This window comes from Sminthopsis crassicaudata, chromosome 3 (assembly GCF_048593235.1).
Source record: "Sminthopsis crassicaudata isolate SCR6 chromosome 3, ASM4859323v1, whole genome shotgun sequence".
NCBI lineage: Eukaryota > Metazoa > Chordata > Mammalia > Dasyuromorphia > Dasyuridae > Sminthopsis > Sminthopsis crassicaudata.
In genome coordinates this window covers 50930467-50948930 of record NC_133619.1, presented here as the reverse complement: position 1 = coordinate 50948930, position 18464 = coordinate 50930467, and the positions used below count along the sequence as shown (strand labels likewise).

Below are 18464 nucleotides of genomic sequence, written 5' to 3'. Positions count from 1 at the left end.
AAAATTTAATTATCTCATCAAATAGTGAAGCTCTGTAACTTAGTGTATCCATGTAACTAATAAAATCTAAAATTTTCTATTGAAGATTGGTTTTACAGTAATAATTTTTAATGTCTTCATGAAGTAATTCTTATTTTGAAGTTACTATCATAACATATAACTCTCAAAGCCAGTGGGTAATCTAGTCTTTCTTGGTTTAAATTAAGCTCTTTGAAGATATATTAACTCCATTTTGTTCATTTGGTCTAGAGCACTTAGGTTTATTTTGTCACTTGAATATATTCAGTAAAAGCTAACTTATTTTTATGTGCGTGTAATTACCATTGACTTGAAAATTTCCATTCTGTTTGATACTCTAAAAATTGAAAAATATAAAGTACAAAGTTTTTGTATTAGCTTAATTGGACCCTAATATAAGTTATATGACTGAGAAAAAAGTGTTAAAATGTGTTCTATTACTAAGTCTAAGGATATAAAACTGTAAGAAAGTGAACTATGTAAGAAATATTCAAGTGCTTTTGATGTGTTATTTAAAGTTGTTTGGGTGGTCCCTAGGCATTAAAAATTATGTTCTGTGCCTTCTAAAATGAAAGTTTAAAAAAAATAACTGTGTCAATTTTTATAAACTTTTGTGTAAAAGTGTGCTTAAAAATTTGGAAATTTAGAATGAAATATAAAATTTTAAGCCATTTGTCCAAACATGCAGATGATACAATAATAGTTGACATCACACTTTTTAAAAAATAACAAGTATTTTTCATTAATCTGTCATTTCTGTTAACCCATGTAACTAAGAAAATTCAAAATACATCTTTCAATACATGTCTACATAGTCTAGCAAAACAAATTAACCCACATGTCATGCCTGAAAATTTTACATTTAATTTTACATTCATTACTTCTGTTTGAAAAGATGTTGTTTTGGACTCAGGTTTTATCAGTGCCTTGTTCAGAGTTCTAAAAGTTTTTCAAAGTTATCTTTCTCTGTAATATTGTTCTGGTTCTACTCATGACACTTTCCATTACCTATAAAGTTCTTCCCAGTTGTTGCTGAAATTGTTGGTTTTATTATTACATGTGGTGCAGTGGTGTTCCATTACATTCACGTGCAGTTTGTTCAGCCATTTCCCTAAAGGACAACTCTTTAGTTTTTCTTTTTTTTTCCTACCATGAAAGGAACTGTGAATATTTTTGTACATACAGATCCTTTTCCCCTTTGTTTGATTTCTTTCGGGTAAAATATAGATCTGGTGGTGGGAGAGCAGGGTCAAAGAGCACACAGTTTGGTGACTTTCTGGGCATTGTTCCAAACACTTTCTACAGTAGCTGGGCTGATTGACAGCTTCATCAGCCATGCTGGTATTTCTTTTCTCCATAGTCCCACTTTTTTTCCTTTTATCATCTTTTGTTGGTCTGAAACTGAGTTTCAGACTTCAAAATTGCTTTGATTTGCATTTACTTAATTATTAGTGGTTGAGAACATTTCTTCACATGATTATTGATGTCATAGATTTTATCTTTTGAAAACTTCTTGTTTATATTCTTTAACAGACATCTTTAAAGCACTTTTAAGTTTTAAGAAATCCTTTTTCTCCATGACCTCATTTGGTCTTCACAACCATTCTGGGAGGTGTAGTCATCATCCCTGTTTTATAGAAGGAGACTAAAGCTTATAAATGAAATGATTTGACCACAGTCAAACAGCTAATATCAGAGGTAACATTTAAGCTCATTTTTCTTGTGACTGTTTAATAGTAATAAACATAGCCAACATTTATATATACCAGGCACTATACTAAGCACTTTATAAATATTATCTATATTGAATGACCCTGGGAAGTTGGTATTGGTGTTATGTTCATTTTACAGGACAGGAAACTGAGGCAAACAATGGTTGAGTGACTGGCCCTGGATGACCCAAGTAGTAAATGATTGAAGTCATATTTTGAACTCAGTTCTTCCCAACTACTTACTGATTAAGCCCTTGGTTACCTCTATAGTTAATTAGCAAATATTTAAGAATATGCTTTGCTAATTTAATTTTTGGTTAAGTAATTTGAATCCCTCTGTATTATAAGATAAATCTAATTATAGTTTATTACTTCACTTAAATAAGGCATAGACATAAAGTATAGCCAGAGACTATTAATCTTTTTTTGATAGTCTAATGAAGCCTTTTTGGGTACATAAATGTTAAAATGTATTTATTGGAACATAAAAACATATTCAAGAACTGCAGGTTAAGAGCTATCAAGAAGGTACAGGGCACAGGCTATTAAAAATGTACTCAGTCATGTCTGACTCTTTGTGCCCCTATTTGGGGTTTTTCTTGGCAAAGATCTGGGAGTAGTGTGCTGTTTCTTCAGCTCATATGACAGATGAGGAAATAGGAGCAAACAGGGATTAAATGGCTTGCCCAGGGTTGCACAGCTAGGAAGTGTCTGAGGACAGATTTGAATTGAGGAAGAGGAGTCTATAATTTATAAGGCATTGGAGATAAAGACAAAAATGAAAACTTTTTTTTGTTCACAGAAGACTTGCAATCTACTGGAGAAGTAACATATAATAAGGATTATTTGAAGGAGGAGAAGACATTAGCAATTTAAAGGTTTCCTAAAAGACCTGGCACCTATGTCGAGCTTTGAAGGGAGCTAAGATTTCTAAGAGGCAAAGAATTTGAGAGATTTATGTCACATTACATGATACAAAACATGTTGACATATTACAATATATTTTCTTCTATAAGTCGAATATTCACTTGCTCTCTCTAAAGTCTTGTCTTCTAAAACCCTTCACTCAAACGGTGTCTTGTCTGGTGGCTCCTTAATGTCCTTCCCAGCAGGGAGTACCCAGAACTGAAGTAGTATTCCAAGTATGGTATGACTAGGGCAAAGTATGAGACTGCCATTTCTTCCTGAAAATTGTTCCTCTGTGTGCTATAGCAGTACATTAACTCTCTCTTAGCTATCATTTGTACACAGATGCACAGATAGCTAAGACTTTCAGATAAACTGCTATCTAGTCATATTGTGAAACTGATCTTTTTTTTAAATACTGAGAGTCATCCACTGTGTCAGCTATCCCTTGAAGCTTTATATCATTTGCATCTCAGCACATTTCATCTCATTTATGAAAAGTTAAATAGCAAAGAGACCAAGCACAAATTTGGGGGCCCTTTCACTGGAGACACCCACTGAAAGTGATCTCAAACCATTAATGACTTCCTTTTTGGGTCAGCTATATTAAAGTCAGCTTTAACTATTTCTGTCATCTAGCCCTTGTTTCCTTCCTTGTTTCTATTGTTTCCACATGAGATTATCCATACTTTGCTAAAATCTAGTAAACTGTAGAGGATCCTCTGATCTACCAACATAGTAACCTTAACAGAAAAGGAAATAAGGATATCTGGCATGACCTTTGATGAAGCTGTGCCTCTAGCTCTTTGGGATTGCCATTTCCTCTAGGTGTTCACAAACCATTCTAAAATATATTTTAGGACAATTCCTCCAAGAATAAAAGTCAAACTCATTGACCTAAAAAGTTTCCCCCCAAAACCCCCACTTTTTTATTGATTCTTTTAGGAAGGAAGCACTGCCATTTTATAGTACCATTCCCTCTGTCCTTCCCTATACACATGGAAGCCATCCTTCCTAACAAAGCAATATAGCTCAGCCAAACAAAATGACATCCACACTGTATCTGATAGCATAAGCCCACCATGGTTTTGCTACCTCTACACCAAGAAAGGTATCATTTCTCTGTTGAGGAAATTCTTGGTAATGAAGCTCTTAGGAGGCTCCTCTGTAAATCACAAATTTAGCACCCTACTACACTATTATAATCTCTTTACTAAAGCTATTTTTGTCTATGATCATGCAGTTAGTGTATCATATATGAAGGTAGGAGTTCCTGATTCTGAGCTTAGCTCCCTGGCTGTTAACATGGTATTGATTTGTCTGCAATTACAGTAGCTTTGGTGTTGATAGAACCTTACTCTTGTCTTTCACCTTGGGCTCTTGGCTCCAAGGAAGATAGGGTATGAACAGTTTAGTCAGTTCTTTTAAAATTCTAAATTACTCTGAAACTATTTTCATCTTTGTCAACCATGCCAATTTGTTGACTATGAGGTAAAATTAAGCTTAAATTTGCATTTCTGTTGTGATTTGTGGTAGTAATTCCTTGTACCTTAGATATTAAACCTTTATCAATTGTTTTTGAAGCAAAGTATTCCTGTCCCCAACCATTAGGATCTAATTCTAATTATGTCAGTTTTATTCATATAAAGGCTTTTAAATTGTATAATTAAAATTAGCTGTTTGCTTTTTGTGATTTTTGTTAGTTATGAATGTTCTCCAAAACTATAAATCTAAAAAATTTTTCCTTCTTCTTTTTTGTTGTTCAATTTTTTTTTAATGATGTGTCCCAATGGTGTTAAACTCGATTAAAAATTGAGCCCATTTTGATATGTTAAGATAGAAAAACAATTAACATTACTTAAATTATATTACATTTTTACTTATTTTGTTAAACTATTTATCAGTTATATTTTAATCTGGTTTGAATTAAAATGGGAATTTTCATACTTTAGAGCTATTTGTTGAATTTTCTGATGTGACTTTTTTTATAGTTAAGTTTATTCATCATTTTAAGCTTATTTTAGCATTTCCCGTAAAGTGTTGGTCTAAAGCAAATTTCTATCAAGCTGCTTTTCAGTATTTGTTGAACAGGGAATTCTACCAAGAGATTATATTCAATGGCCTCTAGTTAGTCCATTTCCTCACCACATTTCTCCCCTTTCAAAAAAAAAAAAAAAAAAGACTTTGCCCTCTTTAAAGACCTTTTGTATCACTTCTGATTTTTTTGACTTTTCACCTAGAAACATCAGATGTCAAGGTGAAGATTGTTGGCCCTGGAGTGAGGAAGGCGTGAACTCAAACAGGACCTCAGACACTTGTTTTCTGGTACCTGGACAGTTGTCTAAACTTTTGCCCCATTTTCTTCAACTGTAAGATAGAAATGATAATACGTGCCCTATCTAACTGGATGATTGTGAGGACAAAATGAGATCCTGTCTCTAAAGTGCTCAGCACAGAAGGTGCTATGTCGACACAAGGTGCTATTATTTGTAGAGGTTATTGATAATACGTTAGAATTCACACCCATCAATGGGAAGAATGAAGTTGATGTCAGTGAGCCTGTTGACCAAAGCTTACCAAGAGCCCCTAGGAGCTATCTCTTTATTTATTTGGGTATCAGCTTCCATACCAGTGAAGTCAATAACACTTAGGATGCTATGTCCTGGGCACTGGGCTCAGCCCTGGAGGACACAAGGAAAAGCTGTTGAGAGATTCCTCCCCTTGGCAGAGAAGAGACTCCAAATGACCCTGGAGCAGCTCTGCCATTGGTTATCATTGTTGTCTCTCCTGCAGGAAGTCTATAAATAGCCTCGGGCTTAACCAAGGCACTGGACAGGAAACCACCTGAAAATGTCTCAGCACAAGCAGTTTCTCTGGCTGGTAGTTCATGCTCATCAGCACACTTAACAGGTAAAGTAGCCCTTCAAAAAGATGTTAAAATCAAATTTTCAAATTTGATGTAAATGATACCCTCTACATTTAACATTTTTTAAACAGACAGGATTTCTTCAATTGTCTCATTTAGTATTTCCAAAATAGGCTGGCTTCTCAAGTGTTGTCAATCAGAAAATTTCAAATTAATAATTCTGTGCTCAACATTTTCAATACAATAAAGTATTAAAATCAAAATCAGCTTAGAAGAATGACAGAAATGTTGCTTGAATTGAGTTGGAAAGATCAGGTTTCTTTTTAGATCAACATAGCCAATCTATACTATAGTTATCCCTACCACATCTTACGGTTTGAGAGTACTGGCCCTCTCTCTCACCCCCATGATCTGGAAAATTCATTAAAATTTTTTTTGGCCTTCCTACCAGAAAAGAAATTTAAATTCTTTCTTTTTCATTTATGGGGTGGTTACTGTACCATATTGTATAATCTGGTCATAGATTGTATGTTGTCTCCTAGCCTCTCTGTGTCATCTGCAGTTTCTGCAAAACTCCCTCCAAATTCCCATTTAATTTCTCATGCCAACCCACAATATAGTGAAACCACAAGGGGGAAAGTTGCAATGTAGAAGGGATAAGAATGCTTCCAGAACATTACAGATTTCAAGTGTACAGCATCTATATTCTGCTACCATTCCCAAAGAAAAGCAATTGCTTAACTCAATAATTTTTTGATGATTTTTCAAATTTCTCCTATGTGCTTATATTTTTCTATTATTTAAAAAAACAACAATAATAAATAAGATCTATTTTAGATTTTGCATTTTTTCTATGATGGAGTTTTTTGGGGAGGATAGACCTGAACAGTCCATAAATCAATGTTACTGTGATGCTAGACCTTATTAAAATTTTTCAGAGTGTTCTCTTCTACCCCTTTCATATTCACACTTTGCACATTATCTTTTTGGCAACAGCATAGAAAGTAATCATTTCTACAGTCAGCTACCAGCAGTGAAATCTAGCCACCAGCTGTGCCCCAACTTCCATTTCTACCAGAAATCCGGGTGATTATATTGTGAGTAGCAGGAGGTTGAGCTAAAACTTCACGTCTAACAGGAAGCCATCCTAAAGGTAGCCACCAGATCTACCCAGAGAAGAAACATCACTTTCACTGAGATTTGGGTCTTTTCAAGCTTCAGAGCCTTTTCTGCAATGTAGCATCATAGGTGGTTACTTAAAAAATTGTGTTATCAGATTTCCAGGCCTGGTATGTTGTTGGTGTATGACAGGAATGGAGAACATCCAGCCTGTGGACCTTATTGGGGCTGGCCCTGCCAAGGCAACAACAATCTCCCGCCCAAATGACTTTTGGCAGATGGATGGATTCACTGCCTCATTTGCCTTTGTAGAAATGCCTTCTTTTAAGTCTTAACCTTAAGTGTTTACTTACTTTAAAATATTTTCAAAATAACCCCATTCTCCCTCTGATAATCATTTGGCTAGATTCTACATGCTTAGTGCTCTTAATCCTTACACCAATTTCTTTAGTCTCCTAATTATTTTTATTCTTCAGTGAATGTGAAAATGGAAAATAGTTTTACAGTGGAAACTTCCAGTGAAAAATTGTGTAGCAAGGACCTGTGTTCCCCATTCAGTGATAGAAAATCTTTTGTGAGGGGGGAAAGGGCAAGAAACGGGAAACTGAGTGGATGTCCATCAGTTAGAGAATGGCTAAATAAATTGCGGTATATGAATGTTATGGAATATTATTGTTCTGTAAGAAATGACCAGCCGGATGATTTTATAGATGCTTGGAGAGATTTACGTGAATTGATGCTGAGTGAAATGAACAGAACCAGGAGATCTGCAAAAACAAGACTATACAACAGTCAATTCTGATGGACATGGCTCTCTTCAACAATGAGTTGATTCAGACCAGTTGCAATTGTCCAAGTGTAAGGGCCCTTTAAATGGGTGGCGCCACAGCACAACAGGAGATTTGAGTGGCCCAGAAGTATTCTCTGTGGATATAGGACTGCCCTGTGGGTGGGATCCTGGCCATGTTGAGATAGCTTCGTAATAGGTGACAGCTCTCTTGCTGGTTGGCTGTGTGTGTGACCTCACAGGCCCTTTATAAGCCCACTGCAGACAGCAGTCGCTTTCTTTAACCTGGCTCCCTAACCTGGGGTAGCCAAGCCAAGCTGATGGATAACTGAGAGGTAAGGAGTTTGGTAGAGAACATGTGGGTCTTCAGACCAGGTGTTCACTAGGGAGCTGACAAGTCAGGGCATTATGTGAGTAGGTATAATAAAGGCTTTTAAGATTACACATGGCTGTTCTTGAGCGTACTACTGTTTATTAAACTATAGATTTAAGAGATCGTGGCCAGAGACCTTTGAAGGCCTCAGAGGAGGCGAGCCGGGTAGAGTTAACACTGCAAAGGTCAGTGGTCAAAGGTACTCTGTTGGGCCTAGGGCAGACTAATAATTGTAACTGCCAGGAGGGCATGTTACAAATGGTGCCCCATATTGGGCGCCAAAATGCTGGAACTCTGTCTTCCCAGAAATCAGCCGGAGTCAGGATTACTAAACATCTTTATTCTTGATCTTTTACATCAAGGTCAGGGGCTTAGCAACCTCACACACACCTTCCTCCCTCAAACGCCCGGAGAAACTGACCCCGTGTCTGCGTCTCAATTCCTCTTCCTCCTCCTGCTCCCCCCACACACGTCAGTTCTCCCTCGTCCCACTAATCAAGTCAGCACAGAACAGTTGGGGAGGGTCAACCTTCAAATAAGTTAATAGGGAACTGTCCAATTGGCAATTAGTCTCACGTGCTTCATTATCCAAGTGCATTACTCAGTTCTAACCCTTTACATCCAAGTATGAAGAGAGCCATCTACACCCAGAGAGAGGACTATGGGAACTGAGTGTGGATCACAACATAGCTTTTTCACTCTTTCTGTTACTGTTTGTTTGCATTTTTGTTTTCCTTCTCAGGTTTTTTTTTTTCTTTCTAGATCTGATTTTTCTTTTCCAGCAAGATAATTATATACATATGTATACATATATTGGATTTAACATATAATTTAACATAATTAATATATAGTAGACTACCTATCATCTAGGGAAGGGGATGGGGGGAAGGAGGGAAAAATTTGGAACATAAGGTTTTGCAGTGTTGAAAAAATTACCCATGCATATGTTTTGTAAATAAAAAGATATAATTTTTAAAAAAGAAAGAAAATCTTTTGTGTTCAATCCAAAATAGCCATGGTCCTCCCCACTTGTTCCTACCCCCACCCCATTCTAGTTTCCTTAATTACCCCAAGGTCTTTTTCAGACTAATCAAGTCTCAGGTTTCCTTATCTATTAAATATTTTGTTTCATAGAATTTTATTAGATTTTTATCTTAACTTATTTTGTTGTGCTTTTTTTTAAAACAATTTTACTTTTCCTTTGAGAGTCATTTATTTTTGCTTCCAAAATGTGTGTGCATTGAATTTTTCTTTTTATTTTGCAAATATTTGCAGTAAGTTTCTTCTTTGTTCACATACACTGAATGCTCAGCTTTGTCATCAGTCTTTTTTTGGGGGTATCTTTTTTATAAAAGTATTTGTTTGGAAAAATACATACAAAGTTTTCATCATTCACTTTTGCAAAACTTTGTGTTCCATATTTTTTTCCTTCTCACCTCCCCAAGACAGCAAGCAGTCTGATGTAGGTTAAACAGGCAATTCTTCTGAACATATTTCCATATTCATGCTGCAGGGGGGGGGGGAACCGTGAAAAGGATTTTTTAAAAAGCAAACAACCAAAAGAAGGTGAAAATAGTGTGATTTAATCCACATTCAGTCTCCACAGTTCTCTTTCTGGATGCATCACAAGTCTATTGGAATTGGAATTGGCCTGAATCACCTCATTGTTGAAGAGAGCCATATCCATCAGAATTAATTGTCATATGAACTTCTTGTTTTGTAGAATATCCTCCTGGTTCTGCTCGCTTCACTCAGCATCAGTTCATGTCTCTCCAGACCTCTCTGAAATCATCCTGCTAATCGTTTCTTATAGAACAATAATATTCCATAACACTCACATATCATAACTTATTCAGCCATTCTCCAACTAACGGGCATCTACTTCTCATCAGTCTTACTCCTTATTCATAAATGGTATTTGCTGAGATTATTTACTATCACTAATCATGATTAAAGCTACTAGGAATGAAAAATATTTATGCTATGCTCATTGGTCTTGGTACTCAATGCTTAATGATTTTTTTTAGTTTTCAAATATGTGAAACTCTAAGGGAAAACATGGAAGTTTTTTTCACTGTCTCAGAAGATAGGCCTCATTATTTCCAGTTGTAACTTTTTGCATCTGAAATAAGAATTGCGGTCTGAATTCTTACTTCCTGGTCACCATAGCTTTTGTGACAAAGTCAGGTTAATTTCCTGTTGAAGAATGAGTTGTTCCTCATAGATGGTGATCTTTAATATTGACAGCTAAGACAACAAATTGAGAGTTTGTACACAGTATCACGCAGCTTCGTGGGGGTCATAGGTCATCTTGTCCAAATCTCTTATTTTGCAGATAAGGAAACTGTGCCTCAGAGAGGTTTGTGACCTGCCCCAGTGTACCCTGGTAGTAAGTAACAGCAGGGGTCCAAAGCTCAGCCTTCTGACTCCAAAGATAGAGCTACATGCATTGTACCGTAATGCCTCATTTACATAGACTGTGCCAGTTTGATCAGAAATGAAGTAAGGTACAGCAAAGTCTAAATGCAATTTCAGTGTATTATATGCTTTGTAGAACAGCAACCAAAATCTTTTCCAGGTCCCTTTGGGTTTGAACATACCTTTTCATAGATCACTTTGCGGTTAAGAGTATGCACATTCACATTTTAACTCTGTTTTTCTTATAAGAATAGAAGACTTGTGAAGTATACTTCCCTGATACAGAATTACTTGTAGTATAATAATAGCAATTGTTTATACTTTTTGCTACCAAATAATGGTAATGACCTAGAGAGACTTCTTTTGTTATGAAACTCCAAGGAGTGCATATAAATCATCTGTTGTCTGGCTTCTATTGGTGGTGAGGAAGGACAGGAACAGCCAAACATTCTCACCCCTACCAACATCATCCTTGCTTACAATCTCAACCCACAGGTCGCAGGAGGAGGAACAGTTGTTTAGATCACATTTCTCATTTTCAGAACAAAATGTCCAAGTCTGGAAAGCAGGAATTCCTCATATCATCCATCTCCAATATAAAATGATTTGGTTCTTCAATGCATAGCGTTTTTGCTCTGTCTCTGAAATTAAGGGATTTAACTAATTTTTAAGAGTGGAAATATATTTTTTAAAAAACTAGATGAGGTGGGGAGTGCTCAGAAATTGTAGACAACAGGTCTATAAAATGTTCTTTTTTCTAAACTGAACAGTTTATTTAGTCATTGTAGACATAGCCTTTAAGATGATGCTATTTGGCTGAAAATCATCAGCAAATGGACATTTAACCCCACCAAGAAGTTACATTTACTCTACACAACTGACATTTTGTTGTCTCTTCATTTTTTAATTCATATAATAAGTTCTCAGCAGGTAGTATAGAATTACAAGAAGATTCCTCTTAGCTTGGTGAAACCTAGTTCCACGTCTCATCTAAGAGGCTCATCTTTTTTGTTTAGGAGAATTTCATAAGGAGTGGTTGAATGAGTAAGACTAGAAGGAAGTTAAATCTGAGATTGGAAATGAGGTGTTTCTGGCATATATGCATCCATACAACATTTTGTTTATTTTTAGTGTTGAGGCTCTTCCACTTCCTTTAAAAAAAAAATCTTTTTTACATTACAGTGTTATCATCAGAACTATAGAGAGAGACTCTTATTGTCAGGGAATAGCAACTGAAAGATATTTTAGGGCTAAACTGTCCATTTTTGCTGTCCTGATTTCTGACTGATGATCTTGGGCAAAATACATAAGAGAAAGCAAAGATGCAGCTTATGGATGGTTCCCCCAAAGGGAGAACTCCCTAAAGCTCTGCGGAAAACTCTGCTCCCTGAAGCAACAGTGACTTGTTTTTGGCAGTGAAGGACAAGTGGCAGCCGCTGTCCCATGAGAACAGGATTTGGTAAGACTTGGCGCGGTGGTCTGTGCAAACTAGTTCTCAGGTCTCTTTGATCAAAGGTGCATTTTTGTTTGGGGGAAATCTAAACAAGCCTTTTAAAAAATAGTGCCCTGATGGGCAGATAGCAAGTGCTCTGGAGTTCAGGCTGCTATTGCCTCTTATAAGGTGGTGTGGGTAGGAGACCAAGAGAGCATTTACTTGTAAAATGACCAGTTCCTTTTGGAATGGCAGTGCTTAGGGAGGAGAGGAAGAGTGTGAGTGAAAGAGGAGGCCCACCTTGTGTCTCCTATCTAGGGGATGATTAAGAGGTGTCTTGGGGACTCCTGATTGTTCCTATTTAGATGTGCCTGTCACTATTCAAGTATTGGTCCTGGAAGTGCTTCTGTGGCCCCAGAGGCCACAGGCTTCCTTGCATGACTTCACACGAAGCACTTCTGGACCCCAATTTCTCAAGTCCCTTAGTTTAGCATAATCTCTTCTCCTTAGACCACGTTGTCTGTATCTTCCTTTTGTTCCATCACTCCATCTTGTACCACGACTTAATGTCATATTTCCACACACAGCCACTATCCCATATTAGATTTTAAATTCCTTTTGATGGGGGTTGAGGTCCCTTTAAGATTCCTTTCTGATTCCCAACCCCTCTATAACTGAAGAAGCTAGGATCTTTGATTCACAAATCCTGATCAAAAAGCACCCTTTTTGAATTCCAATGATATCCGGGCTTTCCCAGCCCCCACCAGATCTGAGCTAACTTGGGCTTTCCCAGCCCCCCACTATCTGCTCAGGTTTCCCCAATCCCCACAAACAGCTTCTTCCTTATCTAAAAACCCATTGAATTGTATTCAATGCTAACCCTGGCCAAGGGAGCCTGGGACTCCACCCACCTTCAAGATCATAAAAAGGAAACTCTGGAGTCCACTCATTGCAGGAGCCCAAACATGGCATTTTTACATCAGCCATGCCATGGGTTCCCGTCTGCCAGGCGACCAACTCTGGCCCTGGCATCTTTCTACCTTTACCCTTACTTCCAAACCTCTACAATAAACCTTTTTTATCAATCTAGGTTTTCGGGCCTGTAAATTCCTTTACAGGGGACTAGACTATCCTTGCACTGATTTCTTAATGTTTTCAATTGGACTAAAATAGTATTTTACTGTTTCCACATGAGGCAGAAAGGAAATGGAGAAGTTGTACAGGTAGGAAAAAACAATGTTGTGAAAGTCAGGAGAGAGAAAAAGGATTCTGAAGCACCATATCTTGCCTATTATATATATATGTATGTATGTATGTGTGATCTATATGTATACATGTATGAAAGAAAATAAGAACTGAAAAATTGCCAGTGGATTTGGGAGTTAGGAGGATTGGAGTAGTTCAAAGTCAAGAACTTTTTTTTTGCAGAGATGCAAAAACATTAAGAGACTTAGCCAAATGTCATATAGCTAAAGTGTCTGAGTCAGGCTTCTGAGCCAGGTCTCCTGCTCTCTTACAACTGAGCCAAGCTCCCTTGTGCCGGGAGACATACCTGAGGCTTCAGGTGCTTAGGCTGACTAAGAGGCAAGACTTCTGGAGAGGTCACTTTGAGCTGAGGGAAGGAGGAAGGGCCTAAACCTCCTTGTAAAGGCAGAGATGAATAGGTACGGAGTGCCTTAGAACCGAGGTTGGTCCTCACCAATGAATAGAGAGGCAGGAGGATGGGAGGTAGGGTGTCTGCAGTGCTTTGGTGTGCCAAAATATTGTAAACAAGGAGAAATCTTTTCTCCTCCCTGTTAATCCCATAACTATATATGTGTGTGTGTGTATTTCTTCTTTTCTCCACAATTATTATACTTAGAATTGTTTATAATTTGAGGTTTTCGGGGAATGCTGTTTCTGCCACCAGGAAGGAGTAGGGCAGTCGTTTGAAATGCTATCTTTCCCTTAAGCTATACATAGCTGGGCCAAAGCTTCTTATTTGAAAGACCTCATGCTTTCCATAAAGACTTTTCCCTCCCCCTCCCTCTCCTAGAGATTTAGTACAAATCCCCCAAGAGGTTATTTAACATTAACCTCGGCTAACAATCCCCCCTCCCACTCCTGCCAACTAACCATCAGGCACACCTGCCAGCGGGATCCTGGTCCTCCAACACTTCTCCCTTGGGGAGCACGGCCAGGTCTGGGAGCCATGGACTTGGGAGGCCTAGACAATCTCATTGCAAACACAGCCTACCTCCAGGCCCGGGATGGAGACACCAAGGAAATGCAGAAGCGCCGGCGCAGCCTGGCCTTGCCCGCCCGTGAGCACTGCACAGAGCTGCGGCAAGCCTTGCCCACTCACTTTGAGAGTATGTGTGAGCAGCAGCCCATCGGCCGCCGCCTCTTCCACGACTTCCTGGCCACAGTGCCTGCCTACAAGGAGGCTGTGGACTTCCTCGCTGAGGTGTCCAGCTGGGAACTGGCTGAGGAGGGCAGTACCAAGGACAGCACGCTGAGGGGGCTAGTGCAATTGTGTGCCCAGGCCACCCCCAGAGGCCAGCTCCGCTTCCTCAGCCCAGCCCTGGCCACCAAGTGCCAGGTGGCCTCAGAGACAGAGCACACTTGCCTAGTGGAGCTAGCCAAAGCTGAGACGATGACTTTCCTGCAGGATCAGCCTTTCCGGGACTTCCAAGCTAGCCCCTTCTTTGACAGGTTTTTACAGTGGAAAGCCTTTGAACAGCAGCCAATAACAGAAAATTATTTCGAGGAGTTCCGAGTGCTGGGGAAGGGGGGTTTCGGGGAGGTAAGTGTTTCAGAAAGGTCACAGTGAGAAGGGGCTTGCAGAGTATGAAGGGTGAGTAAGAAGGAAAATGAATTTCCAGCCTCACCTGGAGAATTTCGGGCCATACTCCATCCATCTAGTTAATATCATTGACCTTGCAATAGCTTAGGAAGAATAAATTAGACTCAATCATTGGGTCACGTTCCTCACTTCAAATATATCTGCAGGGTTTGGGAAAGGAGGCTGGTTGCATGTATTTCACAGCATTTCCCTCCTTATTTGGGGTAAAAGCAGGGGTCCTGAATCAATCAGTGTAGAACAATTCTTCAGAGAAAAGTTGAGAAATTAATCCTAAAGTATTGTTTTATGGCTCATTCCCTGTTGGCTCCTCCTTGCATTCATATTCCCTTTCTCCTTTCACTTGTCATCTGTTTAGCTAAATAAATAAATAAATTTGTTATAAATTTGTATCATTTATATAGCTACATACTAAATGTACTAGACATGTACTAAATGTCTAAAAATAAAAACCCCTTATTTTTAAATGAATAAAGTAGATAATAAATTTATGAATGAAAATAAAATCTTTTTATTTCATCATTTCCTTTCTCTTCCCCTCCCTTCCATCTTATGCTATGGACCCAATCACACTTATGAGCTTGTTCTGTCTCTCATTCTTTTAAGGTGTGTGCCGTCCAAGTGAAAAATACTGGCAAGATGTACGCCTGTAAAAAGTTGGACAAAAAGCGGCTGAAGAAGAAAAGGGGGGAGCAGATGGCTCTTCTAGAGAAGGAAATCTTGGAGAAAGTCAACAGCCCTTTCATTGTGACACTGGCCTATGCCTTTGAGAGTAAGTCCCACCTGTGCCTGGTCATGAGCCTGATGAATGGCGGAGACCTCAAGTACCACATCTACCATGTGGGTGAGCGGGGCCTGGAGATAAACCGGATCATCTTCTACTCTGCACAGATCACTTGTGGAATACTGCACCTGCACTCTATCAGCATTGTTTACCGGGACATGAAGCCTGAGAATGTCCTTCTGGACGACCGTGGCAACTGCAGACTGTCGGACCTGGGACTGGCTGTCCAGATCAAAGATGGCAAGCCCATCACCCAGAGGGTGAGTCTGCCTCCCTTCATCAGAGCTAGGCAGGGTGCATGGGAGGAAAGAGGCAGCAAACGGAGGAGAGCCAGGTCTTAATGCCTCCAGGTGGTCATGTCATCGTAAGTGATGAGGAGTTGTAAGAGGATTTGGTTCATTAACTCTTGGTTAATTGCATTGGGCTGATGCCTCAGAAAGCAGAATATGTGTGTGTGTATGTGTGTGTGCATGCACGCATGTATGTGTTTGGTTTATTTTCCATGAGATTTAAATGTGTAACTCTGAAGGAGATACTGTGTAAAGTAATGGACAGATCCTGACTTCTGAGGACAGGTTGTGAAATAGGCCTTGTTCTTCTTGGCAGAAAGGTGGTAGACTTAATGTATGGAATGAGTCATATCTTTTTAGATGTAAACAACATCTTTCTTTTATTTAATCATATATTCCCTTTGTTAGCAGGGAAGATTTTTGAGGGGGACTCATTGGAAAATGAGTTAAGGGGAAAACAAAGAGATTTTTTCAGAGAACTGAATTTTAAGAGCTAGAAGACCTCATTAATCCCAGGCACTAATATAACTTGTCTGTGAGACCCTAAGGTTAGCCATTTAACTCAATTTATCTCATTTGATCCTTACAGCAGACCTGTGAGATGGATACTATTATTCCCATTTTGTAGATGATGAATCTGAGGGCATGGCAAATAAGGAAAGAAGTTGCTTTCCTCCATTTTTAAGTTAGAATTGAGTTGATTTCCTGTCAGGACTCTTAAATTTCCTGACTAAGCATTTGAAGAAAAGAATTAGAAGTTGAAAAAAAAGTTTTGTTGTTACTAACACCACTAGTTGGGAAGTAACAGTAGCAAGACTCAACATTTTGTCTTTTGCTACTGACCTTGAACAAGTTCAGGACTTCTTTGACCAAACCTGAGACCCAGAGTGGGCATGCATAGTAGTACACAGCCACCTCTACGGGGACCATGACTTTGTCTTTGTGTTGATTTTTTTATTTGTACTGTCATCCCAAAGCCTTTCGTAAAGTGCTCCATAAATATCAATGGAATGAATAATAGAATCTCAAAATCGGAAGATTACTTAAAGAAAAATGTGAATGGGAACGTCCTTTACAAGATCCCCAACAAATTGCCATTTAGCCTTTCATTGAAGACCTGAAGTCATGAAGAGCTCGACACCCATTTCATTTTCCAAGAAGCACTACTAGCCAGTTTTGCTAATATTGAGTCAGAAATTTACTTGTCTCTGTCACTTCTGCCCTTTGTTCCTGGTTCTGTTTCCAGGTAACTGTTAACTCTTCCACATGATATCTGTTCAGATGCTTGAAGATCTTTCATGCCCCTATTGTATTTTTGTGTTTCCAGGCTAAATTATTCTGATAACCCTCCTTAGAACATTTGTAACTGAAGACAAGAAGTCCAGATGTGGTCTGACCAGGGCAGACTTGAGAGTTTTAGGGGAACTACAAGCTCAGGATGAGTTAACAACTTGTCATGGCACCTAATTACAATAACCTTATTAACAACAACAAATAATAGAAGCATAATATTCAGAAGAAAGGAGAAAAGAGATCTCGTGTTGGACTCTGCCCTGGTCAGATGGTTCATAACATGTTTATAATTTAGAAGAATAATTGTGGTTCTAACAAATCTGCCTAAATTTATCATTTTTTTGAATCTTACAAAATATTGACTGTATCAATTGAATTCATTACTTGAATTCTTCTATATTGTTCAAGGAAATAATTTTTCCCTTAAAAATTATTTTATCTCACAGCTCATTTAAATTTGTTAAACTCACTAGCACAGACTGTTGAGTGGGTGGAAAACTGTGAAATTTGAACCAAATTGATTAAGAAGTAAGAAAAGTCAACAACAATTACAACCTATTCACTGCACACAGCAGGACATACTTTTCCCTGAACAAATATGTACACCCTGGGGGTTAGTACAGAGCTGTACACCTGTGGACATCCATTAAATACTTGTTGACTAAGTGACTGACATATGGGCCCACATCAGGTTAGGCACCTTGCTAGCAAGCATGTCTTCATCTCAAAGTTCAAAGTTCACATGCTGTTATAATTGAATGTGTTTATTTAAATGTACTTAAATTTTCACACACTTATCTAAATGTTTAATTGTTTATGTGTGGCAGGGCATCAGAATGAGTGATTTCTTTTAAGAACTAATAATAAGCATTCCTTTACCTGAGGATAGGATTTAATCATTTTTAGGTAGGAGAGATTTAATACCAAAGATCATAAGCTGTTTCTAGTGCTTTTAGGAGAAAAGGCTAATATATGTTGATTGGTATCATAGGGTCATTTTTAAAATGAAGAGGAAGTTGTCTAATAGGCTATGGCCACAGTTTAAGGCATTTTTACATTTTTGAAATGAACCATACTTGCTCATTTCCATTAGCTTAACTACAAGGTGTAACTGTTAGTGATATCCTTCCTTTTTTAATTCAATCAGCAAACACTGGTTGGCACAAAGAGAATTTTGTTTTTGCTCACCAGAGCCCATGGCCTTTCCAGTGCCAATATTGGATGTTATTTAATGAAAAGCATTTATTAAATGTTAACTGTGTGGCATGCACCAGAAATGGAAACACAAAAGCAGGACAGAGCCTTCCCTCCAATAACCTTAATTCTTGGGGGAAAGTCAATACATGTAGGAGAGTGGGAGCCAGCAAATGGAGTCTGGGGAGAGTAATAGGGAAGTCAGTGAACATGCTCTTCCTAGGGGCAGTGATGGTTCTTTTGACTTCAGTTCTTAGTGTGAGAGGTGGAATTGCACAGCAATGCAAATCGGATATCATTAGAGGAAGATTACTGTCAGCAGATACCAGCTAGGGGGTAAACAGCAGTGACTTCAACTATGAAGCCTGGCAGCGAGTGAAATGCTGGTGACCTGAGCCCTGGTGATGTCAGGGATTGGATTAGCACCACG

General features: G+C 38.5%; 1 protein-coding gene across 1 annotated transcript in view; it reads left to right on the top strand.

The window, feature by feature from the left end:
• The first annotated feature begins 1055 nt into the window (after positions 1 to 1055).
• Positions 1056 to 18464, top strand: part of GRK7 (G protein-coupled receptor kinase 7) — a 43704-nt gene continuing 26295 nt past the window's right edge. Inside the window, exons 1-2 of the mRNA XM_074298475.1 lie at positions 1056 to 14416; positions 15080 to 15517. Coding sequence (XP_074154576.1) covers positions 13823 to 14416; positions 15080 to 15517 — 1032 coding nt within the window. The 5' untranslated portion in view covers positions 1056 to 13822. The remainder of the gene's footprint in view (positions 14417 to 15079; positions 15518 to 18464) is intronic.